Source organism: Diceros bicornis, chromosome 23 (genome assembly GCF_020826845.1).
Source record: "Diceros bicornis minor isolate mBicDic1 chromosome 23, mDicBic1.mat.cur, whole genome shotgun sequence".
Lineage (NCBI taxonomy): Eukaryota > Metazoa > Chordata > Mammalia > Perissodactyla > Rhinocerotidae > Diceros > Diceros bicornis.
Window position 1 is genome coordinate 23,304,513 of NC_080762.1, and position 24,029 is coordinate 23,328,541.

General features: G+C 41.2%; 1 protein-coding gene across 1 annotated transcript in view; it reads left to right on the forward strand.

Moving 5' to 3' along the window:
• LAMA4 (laminin subunit alpha 4) overlaps positions 1 to 24,029 on the forward strand; it is a 133,633-nt gene that overhangs the window by 47,736 nt on the left and 61,868 nt on the right. Inside the window, exons 4-8 of the mRNA XM_058566427.1 lie at positions 2,422 to 2,502; positions 11,506 to 11,720; positions 13,698 to 13,790; positions 15,954 to 16,105; positions 17,888 to 17,998. Coding sequence (XP_058422410.1) covers positions 2,422 to 2,502; positions 11,506 to 11,720; positions 13,698 to 13,790; positions 15,954 to 16,105; positions 17,888 to 17,998 — 652 coding nt within the window. The remainder of the gene's footprint in view (positions 1 to 2,421; positions 2,503 to 11,505; positions 11,721 to 13,697; positions 13,791 to 15,953; positions 16,106 to 17,887; positions 17,999 to 24,029) is intronic.

The following is a 24,029-nucleotide window of genomic DNA, read 5'->3' on the forward strand; positions in this document are numbered from 1 at the left end:
TCTACATGCAATCAACAAATATTTATCCAGCTACTTATTATGATCCAGCCAGTCATGTACTGGTCGCTGGTCACAGCAGTGAACAAAACAGTCAAAAAGTCCTGCCCTCATTAAAATAGGTCAAAATACAGTGGTATTTTGAAGCTCCTAAAGCAAATGATTTTTTACCTTTTGAGCAAATTATCCAGTATTTCAGTTGATCAAGAAGCTCTTCTGAAGGCTGTTAACTGTTTCAATTAAATGAAGCAGAAACTTGACAGTTGGGTAATGAGCTTCCTGTTTTGAAAGAGGAAACAGATTCCATAGGCCTCAAGGATCACCACTTCCACCCATGGTCTTTCTTGGTGTGTGTGAGTAGATTCGGGTTCAAAAGAGCAATCAAGGGACTTAGGGAATGTGCTCTGAAGTTAGGTACATATTTACAGATTGAAAAACTCAAGTCTCTGTAGTGCAGATTTGAGGTTGAGAAACCTGCTAAAAATTAACACAAAAGCAAAAATACACAACCTACAAATAAAAAACATTATGTGGGAGTGTGGAGGAATTGGGAAGGATATGAGAGATCTGCTTTCTCAGTAGTGGCAATAGTTCTATTTCCCAAATCCCTTGAGGGAAAAAACTGGCTAAAAAAGGGAGGGAGGGTAGTCTGTGGTCACAGAACAGGATAAATGTGCCTGGATCCTATGAAGTTCTAGCCTTTGATCTGGACTTCTTATTGACCGAGTTAACTAATCTCAAATACTAATCAAATATCTTACCAAAAAAATCAAATGGCCCATTACCTCTTTCAGCTCTTTTTATTCATATTCCTACTCTCTATAAAAATTAAAGTTCCAGGACTTCTATTTGAGCTCAGAAAGGCACCAAGTATGAATCTGAATTACACTTTGAAAGATCCACTGGTTGAGTCTCCAGATCCAGGATTGGGATTTCCAGTTACAATAGCCACATTAGAAAGCAAGGAAATAATGCTTGAGGGAGTTCAGCAAACAAACAATGCTGAGTCTATTTTTCTTTAGGCTCCCTAAGGGTTTTCCAAGAGCAACAGGCTCCCTTCCACTTGGAGAGGGCGCCATGGCTGTTAGTGTGGGCTGAGAAAGACACAGTGTTTTCATTTCCCTAGCCAAAAACAGACTTTACCCTAAGAAAATATAAACAATTAATGCTGATGAAAAACAAAGAAGGAACCCTCAGTGGCTGGTACCGCCTCTGAGTCTCCCACCACAGAAACCAATGATCACATAGCTACACCCAGGGACCATTTGCACAGAGTTCATTTATTTATTTTGGGGTTGGCCAGACATCTTCCATGTCTACCAGTAGCTATGGTAATCGCTCCAATTAAGGAAAATGTCGTCTATTTGAAACAGCAGGACGTTAGCTCAAGGCAGACGGCTCCAGACACCGGCAGATGTTTCAGTCCTCCAAGCCGTGGGCAGGCCGCTGGGTGGAACATCTTCAAAGAAACATGCGTGAGGGTTTGTTCATGTTCTGGATTCCTAACTGACAGTGTTTCTTTAAGTAGGCTGAGGAATAAGAACAAGCAAAGTAAAGGGTAAAGGCCAAAGAAATGTAATTTTGTTGAAATATTTTTATCCAAACTGTTAAGGAAAATAAACTGCGGGTACTGCCTTTCACTGAGAAGCACATATTGTGTTCTGACTGATTTTGTAAATGTCTTCAAACAAAGCAAACACATCCATTTGCTTTTCTCTAAAGACCATTAGGGCAAAATTGCTGAGACATGCTGGAATGTGAGAACCATGGGTCACACTTCATTGATTGTACAATACCTAAGCCAAGACTCATTTAAAAGTCTATAAAATTTTTCACACATCCCTCATATGGATGGATTCATGTGTCAATGTAGAGTTTTCCAAACATGTGGAGAATAATATTCCATTTCCCCTACCTTAATACTTAAGATATTTATTCTGCTTAAACAATATTTTTATTACTTTTCTTTCCTGTGTCCTCATTTTTATTATCAAAAAAAAAAAGAATCATGAGGGGGTTCCATGGATGGACCAGAACCATTTTACTGTGGGTCCTATTTCTTACTTGAGTACTTGCTTTGTGAGTTTGGTCAACTGAGCCAGTCCTTGAACCCTTTATTCCCAATCTTCAAGGTATACACGAAAGCAGTTAAGGTTCTCTGGAGATTATAGAGTATAGTTTAGAACTGGTTCATGACCTTGAAGAGTGGAAGAGATCTGGTGCAGAAAAACAGGGAGAAATTTTCAAATGTATACACAAAAAGTGGTGGAAATAAGAAGAAATTTTCATATAAATCTAAAATCGCGGGTAAAATTTGATTATTTTACTTCTGGCTTTGGAATGTGTTTTCGGCTTGCATTTAAAAAATATATATTTTTATTATATATGTTGGAATTGACTTCTAATATTCTCTTACAACTCTAGTTTTGCAGAATCCTGCTATAGGAAAAATGGAGCTGTTCGGTGTATTTGTAAAGAAAACTACGCTGGACCTAACTGTGAAAGGTAGGCTAATAAAATTCACTATCATCTGTGTGGGTCAAAGGAATCTCTGTTTCTTGTACTCATCAGCTCTGCTGTGCCCCCATTCAGTAGGTCCTAAGAGGAGGGAGTAGAGGATAGCATTCCAGAACCCCTTGGGCGAGTTCCCCAAATCCTGCGCCCCAGGTACCGCTATAGCAATATGCTCCCCGGGTGTCCAGGCCAGGGCCACATCTCGGGATAAATGGGCAGGCAAGAGTAAAATGAGTAGGCATATTTTGAAAAGATTCCCTAGACGGCTTCGGTAACATTCGTCTCTCTCTCCGTCACTGAGAATCAGTAGTACAATTAACATTCAAACAAAAAGAGAGAGAAAGAGAAAGGCTTCCTTGCCTAAATGATCCTTCCTAAACCTAAACCTAAATAAAAGGTGATTCCTTTATCAGTTAGTGGAGCAACACGTTGAAAAAAGCATGAAGCTATTATTTAACCTTTCTTGACATCATCTCCTCCCCTGAAAAGTAAACCAATTCCATGGGAGTTTGGATTTTCTGAATCTCTCTTTGGTATTTACACTTAACACTCTTTTTTAAGTTGCTCTGGGCTTTGCTCAAACAAGAAAGGCCTTGCTGACTAAGGATACAAGGCTTCCCACTGAATGATCTCCGGGTAAGACAAGTCCCATTCTCTCCACCTGTCAGCTGCCCACAGATTTCTAAGATAAAATGGCTTTTGCTAAAAGATCCTCACAGAGAGGTCTTCTTATTTTTGACAGATATGCCATTAATGTTGCCTTCACCGTTGTGTTTAGGCAGCAAAATGATGTGTGGTGCCATAAAGACAGGGAGGGAAGGGCCAGGAGGGACCGGTCAACATCTAGTCCAGTGTCTGCATCGTGATCACCTCACAACAGCACACACCCAGCTGTCCTGAATGTGGTCACACACTCAGCCTGGGGCTCAAAAAGGATGTAAACCTTAAATTATATCCATCTCAATTCCAAACAAGACACTCTCCATCTCACAAAGAGTAGCTCTGGAACTCTTTTTAAAAAGCCACAGTATCTATGGTACGGAGAAAAATCTCTGTACTCGGAGGGCATTGTTACTATGACTATTAAACGTGCAAAATGTGGATAATTCTGTTGCTAAAGAGTTGTGAGAGTTTTTCCCTTTTTTCTGTAAGGGAAGAGGGAAAGTGAAAGCTGAGGGCCCACATGAATTTCATCCTTTAGGAGGAACTGCTAGAGATGATCAGATTACCTTCGCTTGATAAATGTTTGTGACACACTCATTCTGTATTTCCTTTCTTGGGGACCCAGGCATAGGAGGCACCAGATTTACTCATTTTCTGGCTCACTGGGGGTCTCAGAGGATTGATCGTCAGCCAGGGATGGACCTTTTCTCCTTAGTGTCTGAGGTTAAACTCAGTTTAGTCTGATAAGGATCGAGCAGTATTAGCAGCTAACGCGTGTTCGATGGCTCCTGTGAGGGGAATTAATTGCCTTAACTAGAGCCCTGCTGACCAAATGCAAGGCCTCCCAAAAGTGAAGTAATCTCGGTCCCTAAGAGCTCAGTCCTGCAAAATCACACAGAGGTGCAGATAAGGGTCCTGTCAGGACAGTGGAGGGCCTGGCACAGGACGGCATGCCCACCTGTAGGCATTGTAGATAATAAACACCCCACCCCACATTGGAGGCTCCTGGAACCTGCCATTTCCCAGTAAGGTTGGATCAGATCTGGTGCTTATTCCAGACCTGGAACAAGAGGGTCGAGGGGAGAGCACTCAACCGGGAAGTGGAGGTAGAGTGTTGAAGAGATTTAGCGCCAGCCTGGCTGAGTTTGTAGCTCAGCTCTAGCCCTTTGAGATCCTCCTGGGCAAGTTATTTGACTCATAAGTGCCAATTTCCACATCTCCAGAGTGGAGAATGAAAACACCCACTTCATAGGACCGTTGTAAGGTAACACTGTACAGTTTTTTGTGTGGCACCTAACACTTAATAAATGCTCAATAAAAATCAACTGGTGACAGTACAAGTCATTGTGATCATTGTCTAGTTTCTGCTGAGATTTCCCTGAATCTCAGCTTCCTTAGCTAGAAATTATAGCTTTGAACTAAATAGTGCCGTTTATTGATTGTCTCACGTGTTCTCATAGCTTTACTGTCCGCATCTCTCAGGCTCATAACTACCCTGAGACGAGGGTCATATTTTGTCATTTTGCAAATGAGGAAACTGAGGCTATGGGAGGTGATGGGACTTGTCTAAAGTCACATCTCTGCTAAGTGGGGGAACCAGGATTTGCACAGTGTGGCTAAAAATCTGGATTCTTTCCCTGTCTCCGTGCTGCTTTTCCCAAATGTCTTCCTAAGGGTCTTCTATTTTAAACATTAATGAATTCATTCATTCATTAATCACTTAATTCATTAGTTAATTTATTAATTAAACAATTAAGGGATTGGGTGAGCCTCTGATATGCAAAAGAAACATTGTTAATCAGTTACTAGGTTCCCTTTGATAGGAGACTGCATCTACAAAGGTGCTGGAAGAAAGCCTCTCTTCTAAAGCCTTGTGTCTGTATGGGGGAGAATCAATTCAAGCAACTTTCTCTGCTCGTTCTCCTTCTCTCTCCTGCCCACCCTTCCTCACACTCTGCTCTTTTAAAGAGAATGTATTGAGGTCTTTTACATCAAAAGTTGACCTGACTTTCCAGAGAACTCTTCCTTGAAATGGCCACACAAGCAGATGGGTGGAGGGGGTAGGGCTGTAATACGTGGAAGACGTGATTTCTTGTCCACGATGAAGTCAAGGCTGAGGGAGGAGGCAAACCTGAAAATCATTCATTACAAGGCCGAAAAAAAGAAAAGCTAAATAGGAGGACAAGCCAAGCCTCTTCAAGAGTGTAGTGGAAGGAGTATTCTTTCCATGGGGGGGCTGGATCATCCCAAAGGAGGTGGCCTTGCCTACTTTTGATCTGTGTTTGACCTTAGGGCTGAGAGGGGTTTCTGTTTTAACAGCCAGATTGTTAAATTGTCCCAGTTAAGTTTCTTCTAATCTACATTTTCAACGTATTTGTGAACTTGGACATCTCCACAGGATTTGCATGGGTATCTATTTCAAACAAAGATAAAAATTAGTCCAAAATGAGAACACTCTAGGTGCTTCTGTTCTTAGAGATTATTTAACCAAGTGGTGGTTTTCAAATGTGATTATGTGTAAGTATCTCCCGGAAACCATTGGATTCCTGAGCTCTCTCCAAACTCTCCACACCCCACTGAAAAAGAACCTCTAGAGGTGAGGCTTGGGGACCCGCATTTTGACTCTCCTTTGGGTTCTCCCATCAATCCTCTCACTGCCTTGTGAACTTCTGCTCTATTTCAACCTTCACTACCACACCCAAGTAATATAAAACAGTGTTTCTCAAACTGGGGCTCAAGAACCTTAGTGTCTTCAGAAATATTCATGGAGGTTCATGGGCTCTCAGCGAATATTTTCTTAATTTTATGTTCAATTTCAATGATAATCTCGAGGAAAAAGTTAATTGAAACATGCGCTGGACTTTCTATAGTACAATTTTATAATAAAGGGAGATCGGCCTCAGAACTGAGGAGAAAATGACAGTGGATGGTGTGCCAATGACACAGCACAGATGATTGGAGGCTGAATGGCATGACATCAAAGCAAACTGAGTCATCACAGAGCACATGACAGGACATGAATTCGGAACCCAAACAGTCCTCTACCACGTCATGCTGCAAATGGCAACAAGACAACATCATCCATTATCTTGTTAATTTGAATTTGTATAGTTTTATAGTTTTGTTTATGTTTTATTTGGAAAATTTATTTTGGTCTTCAAGATGCATAAAAGCCATAGATATGAGGAGTTTCCACCCAGCTTTATGCTTAAAATATTTAAAGATAATTTAAAAGAACATTAGAAGATTCTATGAAACATATTCTATGAAAATGTTTTCCCTTTCACAGGGATCCATACTACATACAAATTTGAGAAACATTGGTCTAAAGCATAAAACATGCACCTCTTACCGTACCGTGTAAAACAGCTCAAACATCCTTGTCTTCCCAATGAGTCCGTGTTTCATCCCCTGCCCTGGCCCCTGCCTGGCTCTTTCCCAAAGTCCTTCTCCCACCTCACAATTTAAACTCCACATGTTTGACCTACTGCTCCCCAAATCCGCCAGACCAACTGTAGAGCTTACCACTTGTACTGCATTTAGATGACGATCCCGATGATGATGATAAAAATAATAACTAACATTAATTGAGTGCTTACTGTGTCCCAGGTACTGTTGTAAGCACTTTACCTACAATGATACATTTAAGCCTCAAAAAAAAAAATTCCTATAAGATGCTATTTTCATCCTTGTTTACAGAGGAAGAAAGTGAGATACAGAGAAGGTAAGACACTTGCTCAAAATCATAGTTTTGTTTTGCTTTTTTAAGCTCTGCTATTAAACTATGAGCTTCTCTACAGAAGTAGCATCTTATTCATGTCTCTGTCCACTCTTCCTCCAGCACAGTATCAGGCACATGATTGGCACTCAGTAATACTCGTTTCAGTAATACTTTTTTTTTTTAGTAAAAAACAATAGCACTTTTAGTGTTCTTTTAAAAAGGCACTGTGTAGTGATGAGAGTCAGGCATTTCTTGCCCTGTTTGACCCACCACTTTCCACCCCATGCCAGGAAAACAGAGGAGGGTGACCTAGAATTGAGTGAGTTAAGTCACTGTCCTCTAGCTGAATAGAGGTTGCAAATGGAAGTTATCTGCAGATGAAAATAATTTTAAAATGCACAACCTTCTAGACAAGGGTTTTGCAATTCTCATTCTCATCCCCGTGTGACCTTTTCTCTGCTCCTAAGTAGTCCATTTAAAGATGGGGAGCCTGAGACTCAGAGCCAGGAGGAGACTTAATCTAAGGTTACACGATTGGTGAGCGGGAAACCCAGGACCCTTAATGTTCAATCCAAAGTTTTCAGTTGATAAACATATATGATCTCGATGCCTCAGTATTCCACATCACCTCCCATGGCAGCTTTAATAATGTACCTTCATCCATTCAATTTGTGGTGGAGTGTGAGACATGCTAAGACCGTATGAGGATTTATCATGTGGATCTTGTTGCTTAAGGATCAGGAGAGAAGAATGGGGCAAATTAAAGCAAATCCAAGGGAATCTTAAAACCCTAACAGGAAAGGTTGAACATGGTATCATCAGAAATAATGAGGATGACAGTGGTAATGATTTTGATGATGGCCTTGATGATGGAAAAGAAGAATAAAGAGGGGGAGGAGGAAGAGAAAGCTAATGTTTATTGATGCTTATTATGATTCAGGGATTTAGTTTGATTCTTTCTGCAGGCACCAAGTTTTTCAAACTTAAGCTATCAACCCCATTATCTGTATAGAATTTTTCTTATGACTCCCTGCTCTCTGCTTTGCCCCATTTCTGGATCTTGCCCTGTGACCTTGAATGGATTACTTACATTTTCCTCCCCTTATTTCCCAGTCTTTCATAGACAAGTTGAGAGCATCTACATGGCACCTACTACGTAACAGGTGCTTTCTTTTTCCTCATTTAATTTAATCCCAATGGCAGCTGCAGAGTGACATCTTTCCCAGAAAAGCTTCTGTGCCACTTGGGAGTCTTGGCACCCTTGATAAAGACATTCAGTGACAGATGCATGGCCCTGGGAAGAGAAGCAGAGGAGAGGAAAAGAGCTCCCAAAATTCCCAAAACAATAGTTTTTGGTCGAAATCATCTTTTTTTCCCAAAAAAAATCATGTTTTTGCTTTCCATTTTGCCCAAATAATATGATCGCTAACGGAAATGACAAAGTTCATATGCCACAGTTCTTTCATTTGCACTGTAAATTAATCAGCTCTATTTTCCCTGAGTGAGTCAAGTCATTAATAAAGCTAGAAATGAGTTTATGGAAGAAAAAAAAAAATAGGACCCGGCTACTGGGTACCAGGGCTCCAATGCCAGCTTTAAATCCAACTACTGGTCATTTTGTATCCTTTGTTTTTAACTCTTTGAGGGCAGGAAATGGTGCACTGAGAGCATTTGATTGTTCAACTGTTACAATAATTAACTGATTAATTAGTTAATTCATTAATGCCCGACTGTGGAGTGGAAAGAGCATTAACTTGGAATCCCATAACAGGTCTGAGCCCTGTAGCAGTGAACAAATCGTTTAGCTTCTCTGCACTCTAGTTTCCTTGTCTATAAAAGTAGGGGGTTATAGAGTGCTGTGGGTAAGAATCCTTTGCGTGCTCATTCTATAAAATCTGCGGGGTTGATGTTTGTACTGTGACTTCAAAGTTGCCTCTGAACCTACCACCAAAAGATGTTCTTGAAACTCAAAGTAACTCAAAATGTCTACTGTGACAGAGATTCTGACTTACAGAATAGAGAGTTTGGTTTTCTCTTGTGGTAGATGAGAGGACAACCTATGGAGATCAAATACAGTGGAATTGAACAGAGAAAAGAAAGTAACTGGCATCTGGCTTCTGTAAACTTGGGCAAGTCCCTTCACTCCCGGACCTCAGGATCCCCAGCTACACATTGAGGTGGCAGGTCTGAGTCCCATTTCAGTGAGCCTAAGAGTCTAATATTCCCTGTTTGGTGAACTGCAGCAAAGGATAGAAATTCAATCCAGCCGTGTGTTCCATAGAGGAATGATTTACGCTGACTCGGGGACCAGAGGATCTGTAAATCAGAAGTGCAAAGACAGGAGTATGAATAACAAAACTTGTTGAACATTTCCTCTTGGGCGGTGTCTCTTTGTGGGTTGTGTAGCACTTATATTCATTCTTATCTTCTTCATAGACCTTGATTTCTAGAGTTAGTGATATTATGTATAATTATGCTTAATTCATTTCTGGTTCTTTCAGTGCGTAGGCTGTGTGTTTTTCCTCTTCCTGTCTCTCCACACCTTACATAAAATAGACATGAATTGTCCCTCTGTTGGATGAGTTTACTCATTCATTTATAGCAGCAGCAGTGTGGTCCAGGGTGGAGTGAAGGAAAGAACACCAGGGTCAGAAGGTCTGGATCTTACGCTGTGGCTTCCCAACTATGTGAGCCTGGAAAACCACAGTAGTCTCTCAGCCTCAGAATGCCGGACCTGTGTGCCCTACCTCCCAGATGTCCATGGTAACTAAATAAACTCACCCAGGTGAAGCGATGAGACACAAGCAAGTAAGGGGTGTAAAGACTGAACATATGCCATCACATACAACTACACCAAAAAACTGAGACGCAGGCGTAAAGGCTGGAAGAACATAGGCAAAATGCTGAACAGTGATTTTGTTAGGGTCTTGGGATTACAGGTGGGATATTTTTTTCATTTCTCTATTTTTCAAATGTTCTAAATCATGATTCCCTTACTTTAAATGGAAGCCTTTTAAAAATATAGTGTCTTATTATTACTGGCCAGTTCTTATTGATTTCCTTGGAAAATCCTCCCTTCCTTTCTGCTCCCAAGGCCAACGCCCCAGCCCAAGCCCTCCACATCCCACCCTGGTCTCCGTGTTCCAGCCTACAGTCCATCCTGCACTCTGAAGCCAACACTGGCTTCCTTCACCACCACTTTCATCACGCTCAAAAATCTTTGCTGGCTCTCTTTCTTTTTCTCTCTCAAGTCAGAACTAACTCCTGTGCCTGACCTTCAGTCTCATGATGGAGTAACCTCACATTCTTTCCAGCCACTCCCGAAGCATCTTCAGTTACAGTCTTAGCTGACTGACTCAGTTAGCCACTCTTCGGCACTAGTTTAGGGTCTACAGCAGAGAGAAGGCCACAGCCAGCCAGCAAACATGCGTAGTTTGGTTCATATGGTATTCTTCTAACGTTTGAGCCAAACTTTAAAAACTGAGATTTCACATAAAAGTCCAGATTTCAACTTTTTTCTTTAAAAATAGGAAGATCTGGCAACACAGATCCTTCCTTCCCTCAAGGCTACAATCTGGAAAGAGTTAACAGGAGCCAAGTAGCATCTGCTCCCTTAGATAGGGCCTGCAGTCCACCACTAGCAGTAGGGCCTCTGCTGGCCCACAGGGCACCTTTGGGAAAAACAGAGAAAGGCATTTCTTCCTCTGGGCAGAGGCAGCCCCACCCAGACTGAACAGCTTGGCAAGGTCAGCAAAGGCTGGATGGATTTCAGTCTCCACTCCTCAGCTGGGCTGGGCTCTCTCATTAAGGGCCCAGCCAGCATGACCCTAGTCACCAGCTCTGCCCCCACAACAAATGCAGTTGAGTTCCTGGCCTCTGTAGTCTCACATATCTAAAAGTTCCAGAAGAATGGCTATCTTGGCTCCAACTCTGTTTATCTGTGGTACTCTCAGCTCTGCCCTCTGCTTTGCCTCCACACTGCCTTCCCTCAGTCACAAGATGGCTGCCAGAACTAAGATTACTACCTACCTCTTCATTCACCTGCAGATGGAGAGAATGCCTTCCCCCAACCCTTAAACAAGAGTCCTGCGGTACACTCCGATTGAATCACTCCTGAGCCAATCCATTTTGGCCAGGACAATGCCAGGAAATTGGCTCAGGTTTAGGTTATCTGAACAATTCACTATGGCGAGGCAGATGGTGAATTAGACCAATGTTTCTCAATAAAAGTATTGTTAACATTTGGCCAGGACAGTTCTTGGCTGTGCCCTAGTGTTACATCTCATTTAGTACATTTAGCATATCTGGCACCACCCATCATATGCCAGCAGTGCACTCCAGTCATTGAGATTACCAAAAATGCCCACACATTAGTTATATCCGGACACTCCTGTATCTGAAGATCTGGCAGAACTGAATAGCCTGTGACACAATGAGAAGGGGTGGTTCCTTAAAAACAAAATCTGGTCCTATTAGGAAGATGGGAGATGGGAATCAGTTCTAGGAGAGCAATCCACCATTATTCACTACACTTTCTTCTAGGTGTGAAAGAAGATAAAAAGGAAGAAAAACTATGGATGTTACATCATTAACTTGTGATTCCCCTTCAGGTGTGCTCCTGGTTACTATGGAAACCCCTTGCTGATTGGAAGCACCTGTAAGAAATGTGACTGCAATGGAAATTCAGATCCCAACCTGATCTTCGAAGATTGTGATGAGGTTACTGGCCAGTGTAGGAATTGCTTACGCAACACCACAGGATTTAAGTGTGAACGCTGTGCCCCTGGCTACTATGGGGATGCCAGAATAGCCAAGAACTGTGCAGGTACAACACTATAAATCCTAAGTCAGCCACTGGCCACCATGTATGTGATAGTAGCAAGTCCTCTGTCAATACTGAACTTAGATGAATTTATCTTGGGGAAATTTTGCAAGTGCCCCCTGTCAGTTTTCCAGGGCAATGTACATTCTCAGAAATGTGCATCTCAAACTCACTGGGGGTAGATATTTTTATCAAGGCTACTAATGTAACTTAGCCCATGGGTAGAACGAACCATCAGATAGGAACACAAATTAACTTTTGCCTTATCATCTTATGTCCTTCCAATTTTGATCAAAGAAGTAAATCAGACTTCCATGGATTACCTGTCATTGACCAGAGGACTGAATGAAAGTTTGCAAGGTTCAAATCAGTTTTCTTATTCTGGAAGCTAAGTCCCTTTTTTCAGTTATGCTTGGTAAAATTGACATTTCAGTGAAATAGATTAGCAAGCCAAGGGTACAGTTTAATCATCCCCCAATTCCCTCAAATTATCAGAGTAAATATTTCAGAGATAATATAAGAAATCTTCCAGGTTAGACATTTAGACTGAAATGTACACATTTTATTCATGATTTCTCCAATCCATTTGCCACATAGAGTAGAAGTCTTCAGAAGTAAAGTTAAATGGCCTTCCTCTAGGACTAAAGGAAGGCTGAGATTGAATATTTCTGCTCTTTTGTGACTTGGAGGGAAAGGAGGGTGAGGAAGAGGTATTGTGCTCTGGTGGCATGCTTCCATTGGAAATCCTCTCACTGACACAGATTCCTACTTGAAAAGATTTTAAGTGAAGAGTTTAAAATTGAAAACATGTTTAAAAGGAAACACATATGATCTTCAGAAGTCACGGTAAAAATAAACATGTCTACAAGAAAGAAATGTGCACAGAGGAGTTCTGGGTCCAGTCAGACTAAAGAGAGAGAAAGCAGACGTCGGAAAGAGTGTTGGCAAAATCAAAGCCTTAAATGTTGACATTCTGATTCTCAAAACATTTACTAAACTTATGTTTAAACTACTTAATTGCAAATCACTCTTAGAAGATAATGTTAGAAACAATAAAGCTTGGTCTTGCTGAACTGTTTAATAAATCTGCATTTTGTGGAACATTAAACAGCTGAAATGTAATAAATGTATGTCCCTCTTGAAGCTAATTTTTATGATTATTCTGTTAAGAGGTGGGGAAAATTCATAATTCTATTCCAGCTTATTGCTAGCGTAGATAGCTTAGGAATTCCTTTTTAAATAGTACAGATTAATTTCCACTCTAAAACTCAGTGGAAAATGAACAGTCTGATGAGATTAGGGTTTTGTTTCTATTTTTCTCCAAAAGGCATTCTTGAAAATCATCAGTAGATTAATAATGGGCTCTCAGGTCTTCTAAATTCATGTAAATATGTTCCTAATTCTTTCTACCATGTTATTCCCAGCCATCCACTGATAGCTATCATTTGGAGGTTTGGAGTCAGCCTTACCAAGGGTCAAGCGCTGTGGGAGCCAAGAATCTTGGCTTAGACCTCCTCAGCTTTCTTGGCTGGGCTGCTCCTCCCTCACACCTGGCAATGATCAAGTCTGGAGTTGGATTAAACTGGAGAATCAGCCTGTAATGAAAGGATGGTTTTCAGATTCCAGTTGAATAATGGGCTCCGTGATCATTTTGTACCTTGTGAAATTCACCAGGATCTTTTTGGACTGAAGCAGTTAAACGGTCATGTCAGAATCCCAAAAAGTTGGGATAGGATCCCAGAAAATTTAGATTCACTCTTGCCCCAGGGTCACCTTTGAAAATCTCACTGGGGCGGGCTTAATTGGGTGAGGGGCATAATCCCTATATCAGAGATTCCACACGGTTTTAAGGAAGAACATAATTAATCCCCATTGAAGAATTATATACTGATAGCCAGTATTTCTAGAAACCACAAAAACATTACCATATTTTAAGCATTAAGAAGTGAATCCCTAATCTCTTGTTTTTGTTTCCCACAGTGTGCAATTGTGGGGGAGGTCCATGTGACAGCGTAACCGGAGAATGCCTGGAAAGTTTTGAAGCCCCTACAGGCACGGACTGCCCAACCATAAGTAAAAATAACAGTACATGATTCACTAACCCACTTTCTCTAATGTGCTGCAGGTGTAGGATTAAGAAGAGCTATGCAGTACCCTCTCTCTAGATACTGCCTGAGTCCCACCCCTGGCTTTAACCCTGTCTGTGCCTCAACCAAACGGGCCCTAAACAAAAGATATTCAGTCATCTATTTGATTCCAGTTGGCAAATAGGTGATTTACATTTAATCACCTCTATTTTATTTTATTTTAATTTTTGGTGAGGAAGATTGGTCCTGAGCTAACATCTGTTGCCAATCTTCCTCTTTTTGCTTGAGGAATATTTGCCCCGAGCTAACATCTGTGCCAGTCTTCCTCCATTTTGTATGTGGGTCACTGCCACAGCATGGTTTGACGAGCGGTGTATAGGTCTATGCCCAGGATCTGAGCCCACGAACCCCAGGCCACCGAAGTGGAGTTTGCAAACTTAACCACTACGCCACCCACTGGGCTAGCCCCATAAACACCTCTTTATTAGAAAACTTATTTTATCAAATCTTTAAGTTCAGCATCTTATCTAACAGGTAAAGGCAAAATCAGAAACACAATTCCCAATGACTGAGTTCATTTTAGCTCCTTTTTCTAGATTATTTCTTCAGGTCCTCAGATAATATGATATACAGAAAATGCTTTACAACACTGAGGAAACTGAGATACCAAGAGATTTAAGTGGCTTTTCCCAAGTCACTCCAAATCTGAAGTGGCGCCAGAAATAAAATAAAATATTCAGGCCTTATGAAATGGAGCTACCATCTTTCTTTCCTGGATTTCTCTGTCACTCTTGTCAACCAAATCACGAGCAGTCCTGATGGTGCAGGAACCTGCTGAAATATCTCAACACAAATGCCCAGAGCTGGTCTTAATGACTTCTCAAACATCCTTCAAGCCCTTAGTCTAGTAAAGTCCATGACTGATTCTTAGAAGAATTTAAGGAAAGTTTTACCTTAGAAAGCCTTCTGTCAAGAAAGTAATAATATTCGCCTTTAAATAGAGTGGTTTAAAGACTATTTTAACATTAAGTATCCCCCCCCAGACAATGGTATCTTGGCCTCTCAGTCCCTCCAGGCACAAGAGATTAATAATAACAATGAATCTCATCTTAGAAGATGACATAGGATTCGAGGCACAAGCAGGGCAAAGTTTACACACCGATAGAATAGGTGGTCCCCTAAGCAAGGTCACTTTAAGGACATCAAAATGCCTGCCTGGCCCTACGCGTCTCCCCCACCAGCCTGATACGCTGGCTGGGGAGTCATTCTTTTAAGAGAGCATATAGGTAAGACCACGTTAAACTTCAAGTAACAAATTAACATATTAACAACCATTAACACTTTAGTCTCCATTTATGAGTTCTCTAGAAGAGAGCACAATCTGAGGGAAAGAGATTGGGAACAGGAAAGTTTCAAAGGGTGTCCTTGTGAGTGTGCCACAGGAGGGCACTTGGCCCTGGTCAAGTGGTCAAGAAACTCAGATGTGAAATATAGGGAGCAATGAGAAACCCGACCTGCCTCATCACGTGCCAGGTTCGTCAGATATCAGGGAGTGATATTCACAAACAGCGATGTCCAACAGACCTCCTGCTGCTGCTGTGTTCATCCAGACAGGAGGTGGGGCCACTATGCCCGGGGTGAAGCACAGGCACGGCCCTAGAACTTGATAGCAACTAAGAAAAGCTAAGAGAAAAGGAGGGGTGCCCAGCAAAGAGCCGTCCTCACCAGCGGGCACCAAGCAAAAGCCCGAAGCCTGACACAAAGAGTCATCTCGGAGGGCTGTCCCGCCACAAAAGAAAGTGGATGGGGCTTCTCCTTGACCACCCGTCTCTCAGATGGCTGGCCCTTTTGCGCTTCCTTGCTTTCTCAATCCAACGCCTGTTGTCCCTGTGAACCTACTTTCCCTGTTGCATGTGTTGCTTGTTTTTTGTTATGTTTTATGCGGGGATAGTGCCTGATGTACAGTTTGGCTCTTCTTGGGCTCTACTCTGCTTTGAGTGTAAGGATTAGTTCTGTGGCCTAGAATAGCTCTTCAAGAAACAAAAATTAGAATAGTGTTAACCAAGGAAGTACGCATACGATCTTAAAGAGGCATGCTTCCCAGCCGACTTTTGATTTTGATGAAATGACCTGCCCGTTTTACCTCCAGGCTGTGATAAGTGCATCTGGGATCTGACTGATGACCTTCGGTTAGCGGCGCTCTCCATTGAGGAAAGCAAATCCAGTCTGTTGAGCGTGTCATCTGGGGCCGCGGCTCAGAGGCACGTGAATGAAATCAACTCCACCATCTACGTCCTCAAAGTACGCAGGAGTGCCATTCCTTTGGCTCTATTTTCATTCTGGTTTCTGGGGGTTACACCTAGTAACTCCTATCTGAGTCCCACGGCTGTGTTACAGATTGTTAGACCTAGAAAATTATGAAAAGTTGATTGTAACCATGAGCTTCAGCCTAAACCAAGAGCTGCAGTCTATAAAAGAGGTTAATATGGGAAATTAAATGACTAAAAAACTAGTATCCATGTACAAAACTATCGAGGAAGAGAAACACTCTCATTTCCTTAGTAAAGCTGTACATGGGTTATTCAAGTCATTACCACAAACCTAACCATTACCTTAACCTCAATTTGCAATGTTTTAAGGAGTTCCTCTAGAAACTTCTCTTCCTCTCTCTCTCTTTCCCTCCCTTTCTCTCATGCCTATAAGTTTCCTTCCCAGTGGCACGAATTCTTTCTCATTTTCCCACATTCACACACACCTCACACAAACATACTCACATGCTCTATTTCTCCTCATAGGTCTAGTAGTTAATACCTAATAAACAAGCTAAAGGCAGACAACAGTCAAAAACAGTAGACCAAAACAGTGCTTATATAGCTAAGCTTTAAGAGGTAGTTTTTTCCCCTTTAAATCATGGCCTTCTATCACAACCTACAGATATTTTAAAAAATAATAATAATTAGCTGAAAGGACAATAGAATTAATACCAGCACACTTTTTTGCTTTGTTAGTCAATTTAGCATAATGGTTAAGAGAATAAACTTTGAAACCAGATTGCTTACATTGAAATCCCAGCTCTGATATATACTAGCTATGTGACCTTGAGTAAGTTATTTAACCTCTTTATTCTTCAGTTTCCTTATCTGGAACTGAGGATAATTACTGCTTCTGTCTCAGGGGTTGTTGAGAGAATTCAGTGAGTTGATATATATGCTCTTCTAAGAGCAGTTAGAACAGTACCTAGCATAGAAAGTGCTCAGTACTCTGCTCTTGGGAGGTGCAAATGATATCCACGGCAATTGGCCAAATATGCAGAGTGTAAAACAAAATGAAAATCACAAAATTGTAGAGCTGGATGGAAACTTAGCAAGCATTTTATTCCAAATTTAGGAATAGTTCATGTCCAAACTCATCTGTTTGGACACAGGAAGGCACTAATTCTCAGAGGAGTCACCCAGACTCAGGCCTCCTGATACCACTCGACTCCTCTGTCCCCAAGAGCACAACTTCAGGATAAGTATAATTATAGCTGACGGGAAGTCAGTGCCAAGATTGAAGGGCTTGCTCCAGAGTAATCTGAGAAAAAGTACATTTGGCCCAAACTCCTCAAAAATGGAAAAGAAAGGGAAAATTGCCTGAAATAAAGAGAATTGCTCTCCTTATACCAAAAAAGAGGAAAGTGAATTTCTAAACTCCATTTACATTGATCCGGGTGGGTTGATCATTTCCTCCAAGGCCTGCCAAAATTGAAATTTTAAAGCTTAGACACCCAGGGCCTCCACCAGTCTATACTGTGCCTTTGTGCAAATTAGAAAAAGGTGCCCTTTCCTCCTGGCCAGCACAGCCCAGGCCAGAGTTCCTGGCCTGGTGAGCGGAGCTCACAGAATTTCAGCCCCTCAGGCCCTTAGAACCTCATGCAGACCCCAACCTTCATACCAGCTTACAGCAGCCTGTGGAGGCTATAATCTGGGGAACAGAGGCTCACACCGTTCTCTGAGCCCTCTTACACTGAAAGACTTGCATGTGTATTTTTATAAACCTGATGTGCACATCTCCTGATGATTTCCAAAACATATTTTTCCACAGACAAAATTGTCGGAAAGAGAAAACCAGTATGTCCTAAGAAAGATCCAAATCAACAATGCTGAGAACACAATGAAAAGCCTTCTGTCTGACATGGAGGAATTAGCTGAAACGGTATGTATTCAGTTTCTGGGACTGCCTTCAGAGAAAGGATTTAGCTGCTGTGAGCCTGGCTCGTCACAAATGACTGAGGCTTAACACAGCCCAGAAAAAAATGCAGTGACCCAAGTGCCTTAAAATAAATCAAGACAAAACCTGTGGAGAAAGTTAATATACTTGCTCTCTACCGTCTCTTCCCAGTTTGATTGGTTTCCTTGAAAGACTATGTTTATGGGGAACTTGCATTATATTTGCTGCTGGTTAATATGGTTGTTATGTGTTTCAATTAGCATAGTCGTTCAGCTGTTAGCCTTAGCATTTTATGGGTGAGAGCCATAGAGCACCCAGAAATAAGCTTTATTATACGGAATATAAAATTTAAATGTTTGCTAAAGGATGCATTAAATAAAAGGAAAAAGAAGAGGAATTGTGCTGAGAAAGCAATTTTGCAGTTTGGCAGGGAAAAAAATCGCTTTTGACCCTCACTTTATACCCTATTCTAAAATAAATTTCAGACAGATTAGAGACTTGAGTTTAAATCTCAAATCCACAAGAAAACAGAACTAAATAATTCTTAAACCTTGAAAGGAAATAACAATACACTTAAATACAGTATGAGGAATTACAATAAAAAGAGATAAGAGATTTGACAAGATAAAATTTCAAATACCCAGTAAAGCAACTAAATAAATGAAAAAGTCGACTAGACTAAGAAAAATATTGAGGAAAATATGATTTGTAAGAGCTCTCATAAATTAACAAGAAAAACTTTAAAATATGAGCAGAGTCAATGTGAGAGACTATTAAATGAACTTCCCAATAGCCTAATGGAAAAATATCCATTCTCTGTACTAATAAAAAAAATACAACTGAGCCACAAGGCATCATATTTAACATATTAAAATGTTTAACACATTTTTTTTCCTGATTATGCTCCACCAGTGCTGCCCAGAGTACTCTGGAATTTCTGCTTTCCGATACTGGTATTTGACGTTATAAACTGTTGAAGTTCTTTTCGAAAACAATTCTCATTTTCTGCAAAAATAAAGGTTAAAATAACTGTGATAATCTCTTTTGATATTGGACCCCTTAAACTTTTAAGATATTATGCTTCTAAAAATGTGAATTACTCTAATTGAATCCTTGGAAGAGACAACTACTCTGAAATGCGTATGAAAATTATGTCCCTCGTTCCCGTGCAATGGTGCATGTTAATCCAACCAGGAGCATTTGAAGAGCAGTGAAATCTCTTAAGTTTCAAAGGAAATACCAAGAAAGAAATCTTTGTGAAAAACTCATTGTTATTTCATTTCGGTATCATGGTTGGAACTTGCCAAAAGTGTCTCAATTCTTCAGGAAATGTTTTCACCAAGATTAGTTCCTCCAACAGCTCAGACATGGAGTTACTAATCCTTTTGTTCACAATTTTCCCTCTTCTAATATAAGTTAAATGCAGGCTTTCATAGGGAGGAAATAATGCAAGCTTAAAAGTGACATCACAGTAGAAAAGTCTCCTGGACAACAAGAACAGACCACTAAAGCAGGAGGTTATGATAAAGCTACTGGAACATTCACCCAGCTGTTTCCGTTGATTCTTATTGAAAATAACATCCTCTGACTATGACAACAGTCCTGATGGTGCAAGACCCTGCTGAAACATTTCAAAAAAATGCCCACAGCTGGTCTTAATAACTTCTCAAGCACCCTTCAAGCCCTTAGTCTAGAAAAGTCCGTGATCGGTTCTTAGAAGGACTTAAGAAAAGTTTTGTTTTAGAAAGCCTTCTATCAAGAAAATAACTAATATTTAGCATTAAAAAGAGTGAAGGATTTCACTGTAGGTTCCTACAGTGATAAAAATCACAGTAATGCTGCCTCTTGAACTTGAAAATACCTCTGTTTGTGAATTACCTGACATATGGATCTCATGTGACCCAAATCTCACAATTTACATTAACCTAAAGTTACTGGTTTTGTCCCAACCTCCGTTTCCAAGTCCTCTAGCCCCGTTTTTGGAATCCTACAACCCCCTACTTCTGGAAACCCCCTAAAGGATGCCCATGCGTTTGTGTTCACCAATAGCCACTGCTCAAAAGGACCTCACCTTTGCCACTGCTGATCATGTCTGTAATAAAAGTGCCAAAGACTAGTCAAGATCCCACTCTCCTATCTTCCCCAAAACACCGTGCTCTAAGTCAGAGTGGTGCTAGCCTACAAGCAAAAGTGGAGATGGGGGCCCTCTCCCAATCTCAGTGCTACCCCTTGCCATCTGGGTCTTGAAGGTACGCTGCAGAACCTCAAGTCACAGAGCCCAGTCTCCAAGGGCTGGCTCAGGAGGGTGCTGCACCATCCCCTCCGCTTCTCCATCTCTTGCCTACTCCTTCAGCCACAGCAAAATCTCCCTGCATATCAACTCCTGCAAGGAGATCTTTAGGACTGGAAGGAAAGTAGGTCACTTCCACACATCAAAAGCACCTGAGCCTCGTCTCTGATCCTGCAAAAAAGGCAGGATAGGGGCCAGCCCCATGGAAGAGTGGTTAAGTTCAGGGCACTCTGCTTTGGTGGCCCAGGTTCAGGGGTTCAGATCCCAGGCGCAGACCTACACCACTCATTGGCCATGCTGTGGTGGCAACCCACGTACAAAAAATAGAGGAAAATTGGCATGGATGTTAGCTCAGGGTGAATCTTACTCAAGCAAAAAGAGAAAGATTGGCAAGAGATGTTAGCTCAGGGCCAATCTTCCCAAACACAACAACAAAAGGGCAGAATAAAATAATAAGAATATGTTTCAATTCCTAAAGCATTACTTAACACCTGGTTTGTAACAGTTATTGTGCTAGGTGCTAGGGACAATGAAATGAATATAATAAGACCCCTGCTCTCAAGGAGCTCATAGTCTAGTAAGGAAAACAGATATGAAAAAAAATAGTTAGAGTGCACCATTCAGTAATAAAGGCACGGTACAGGCCAAAGAGATAACACTAAGGAAGAAACAATTAACTCTTTCAGCAGGAGTACATTAAGGAAGTCTTCTCAGAGAAGATGAGTATTGACCTGTGCATTGAAAAATGACTAGGAGTTTATCAAGCACTTCCAAGCAAGGGAAAAGTACCACAAGAGCACAGAGGTGTGAAACAACATGGCATGTTCTTGGGACTAGAAGAACTTTGGCCTTGGCCTTGTGGAAGATTCATTGTAAGGCAAGGAGCGGGAGATCATTTCTGAAGTTCTCAGAAGCCAGATCATGAAGAACCTTGCCTACCATGCTCAGGAACGTGTTGACTTCAGCCTGTGGACTTTGGAAGACATTGAAGCATTTACCTAGAACAATGAGTTAATCAGATTTGAAATTCCGGAAACATTCCTTTGCAGTAGGGATGACAGGGACTCTAGTTAGGACACTGTTGCAGTTGTCTTGATAAGAGTAGTTGATTGCTACCTTGCCTTCATATGAAAAGAATTTGCAGTGAACAAGGGTAAAGTGAGACTGTGGTCATGGGGAACAGGAAGAAAGGCCCGAATGGCAAGTGAAATAAAAAATGATTTCGTGACTGATTCAATATGAGGAGTAGCAAGGAGGGAAGCTCTGGCCTGGAGAAATGAATGACCAAGACTAAAAATACAGAGTGGATTATTCTGGACATTTTAAGGGTGACATGTCTGTGGACACCCAGGGGGCAGTTAGAGATCTGAGTCTGTAGCTCAGAGGAGAGACCAAGGCTGGAAAGATATTTGGAAGTCATTAATGTTTAGGAGGTAGGTAAACCCACAGAAGGAGATATCACTGTTCGGATTCTGAGATGGCACCCCAATATTCCTACTGTTGTGTTGTCCAGGACTACCCCTGGTTATGCTTGTCTCCCAGAGTGATTATTAAAATTCCCCCTTTCACTCTCAAAAGTGTCCCTGTTTAAACAATAATGTATATGACTACCCTAGATATTGATTGCCATCCTCACTTAATCTGGACAGTTTTTATTAAAATTAGTATTCTGTCTACATTACTCTTTATGCACCGAAAGTTCTTGCCACTTTTTATATCAAATATGTACAAAGGGAATTCACTGTTGAGGTGAGTAAACGATTAATCTATTTGTAAAGTAAACCATCAACTGGTTTATAGTTATGAGGTTATCTTTATAATTTCACTTTTCTTAAAGCAAGGTGAATCTGCTTTACCATGTGCCCATATCAATATTTTCCCTCCATAAGCAAAGTTACTGAAAAAAATAAAACATTTAAATAAGGCAACACTATATATTAAATCCAGTGATTTTGTAATTTAATGTAATAAATCTTCCTCTTTGCCACTAATTGAGTCTTTTATTAACTATGTATATATATAAGTGGCCCCTAGTGTTTGTCAGAAAGAAGTTTTCTTAGAGATACAACATCCTCCTGCTGCTGTCTTTCATTGCTTCAATTCAAAGTTTCCCTATCAAGAAATAGTTTAAACAAACACAGTCGTAACAATAGGCCTTTTCTCTTAGGAATGAAGCCAAAGTCAAAAATATGAATGTTGTGCTTTGCAAATATAACTCAATTTAAACTGGATCAAAAATCAACTTGTTAAAAATTTTAACATCTGTTAAATGTTTCTGTCCATGTTTTTTTAAAGTGGAGAGTGGTAACATCAAGAGTAAGATTCATCTTATTTTCCACATTATCTAAATTCAAAATGACCGCAAATTTTATGTCTCTGGAAAGCATTAGAACAAACCAAGAGAAAGAGGGGAATTGGAGGAGGGAACGCAATGGCTCAGAATGCAATGTCCATTCAAAGAGCTCGCTGTTTCAGGAAGGGACTGATGACCACATTACTGCTGCTCAGGGGCTTGTATATGGAAAGGATTTTGGACTTGCCTGATAAAAAGCCTCTGGGGCATGTGTTTGCTACAATACCATTTCTGCCTTCTCTTCCTTGACTAAAGGGTCACTTGCTTGGGTTATGCCTGGAAGGTGTAAAAACATTCCAGGTAAGATCATGGGGTAATCGTCAGGCTAGAACACTGGATGAAAGGAGAGAAGTCTGAAATGGCCACTTTCCTGTCCCAGGGGACACTATGCAGTGGGTCCACCAGCCTCCGTGGGGCAGATCATCCACAGTCCATTCAGGTACAGCAGCACTTTGTCGCAGAGCTGAGCCAAAAAACACCAGAAGAGGCAAGTGGGCATTTACCAAATGCCAGACGAAGAACTCCTCCTCCTCTTAAGTACAACCCATGAGTCAGTCTTTCTAATGCCAAAAGGAAGTACCCATCCCCCACGCTGTGCACACAGGCCAGTGTCCCGGCCTTGAATCATTTCTTAGATCAGCTTCTGTCCTTACACACACACAAATACACATGTACACATACCCACTCACACATCCTTTCTTCAGAAGCCACGTTTGAGTTGGGATTTCGTTTTGACAAATACTACGTGGGAGCTCTGAAACGGGAGCTCCCAAGTTGGCAGAATGGAGTCAGCTCCTCAGGAAGAGCTCCATTTACTCCAAGCCAAACCTGCTTGAGCAGTTATTTGTACACAAGGTCCATCAATGTGGATGGGAATTTGGAATGCAGCATTGAAAACGTCATTTAGCCCAGTGAGCATAATCCTTTAAATCTCTGTGGTAATTCAGTTTCAGCACTGGTTGGACCACCCAGGAGCCACTGGACTCGTGGAGCATTTCAAGATCTGCCTCCTTTCTCAACAGTTTTCCCTTTGAACTTTTAAGCTTTTCAGCCCGCACAATGTCAAACTGATCAGCAGACATGGGTAGTTTCCTGGCGTCTTGAGATACAGTAAAAATTCAAAGAGTAGATTGCGTATGAAAGGCAGTTGGTTTGAATTGAACTGTGACTCACAGCATAGGAATTGCGTCTGATTTTATAGCATTCTGTAATTCTAAAGCTGGTCATCCCATCAGCCTTCATGCGTGATTTCTGGGACCATTTTATATGTTATAGAACTTTCACATGCTGGGAAAATTTATGTTTATGGAATACATTATGCCCACCCACCGCCACATGCATATATACAACGTTCCCTTCTCGTAAATTTAATC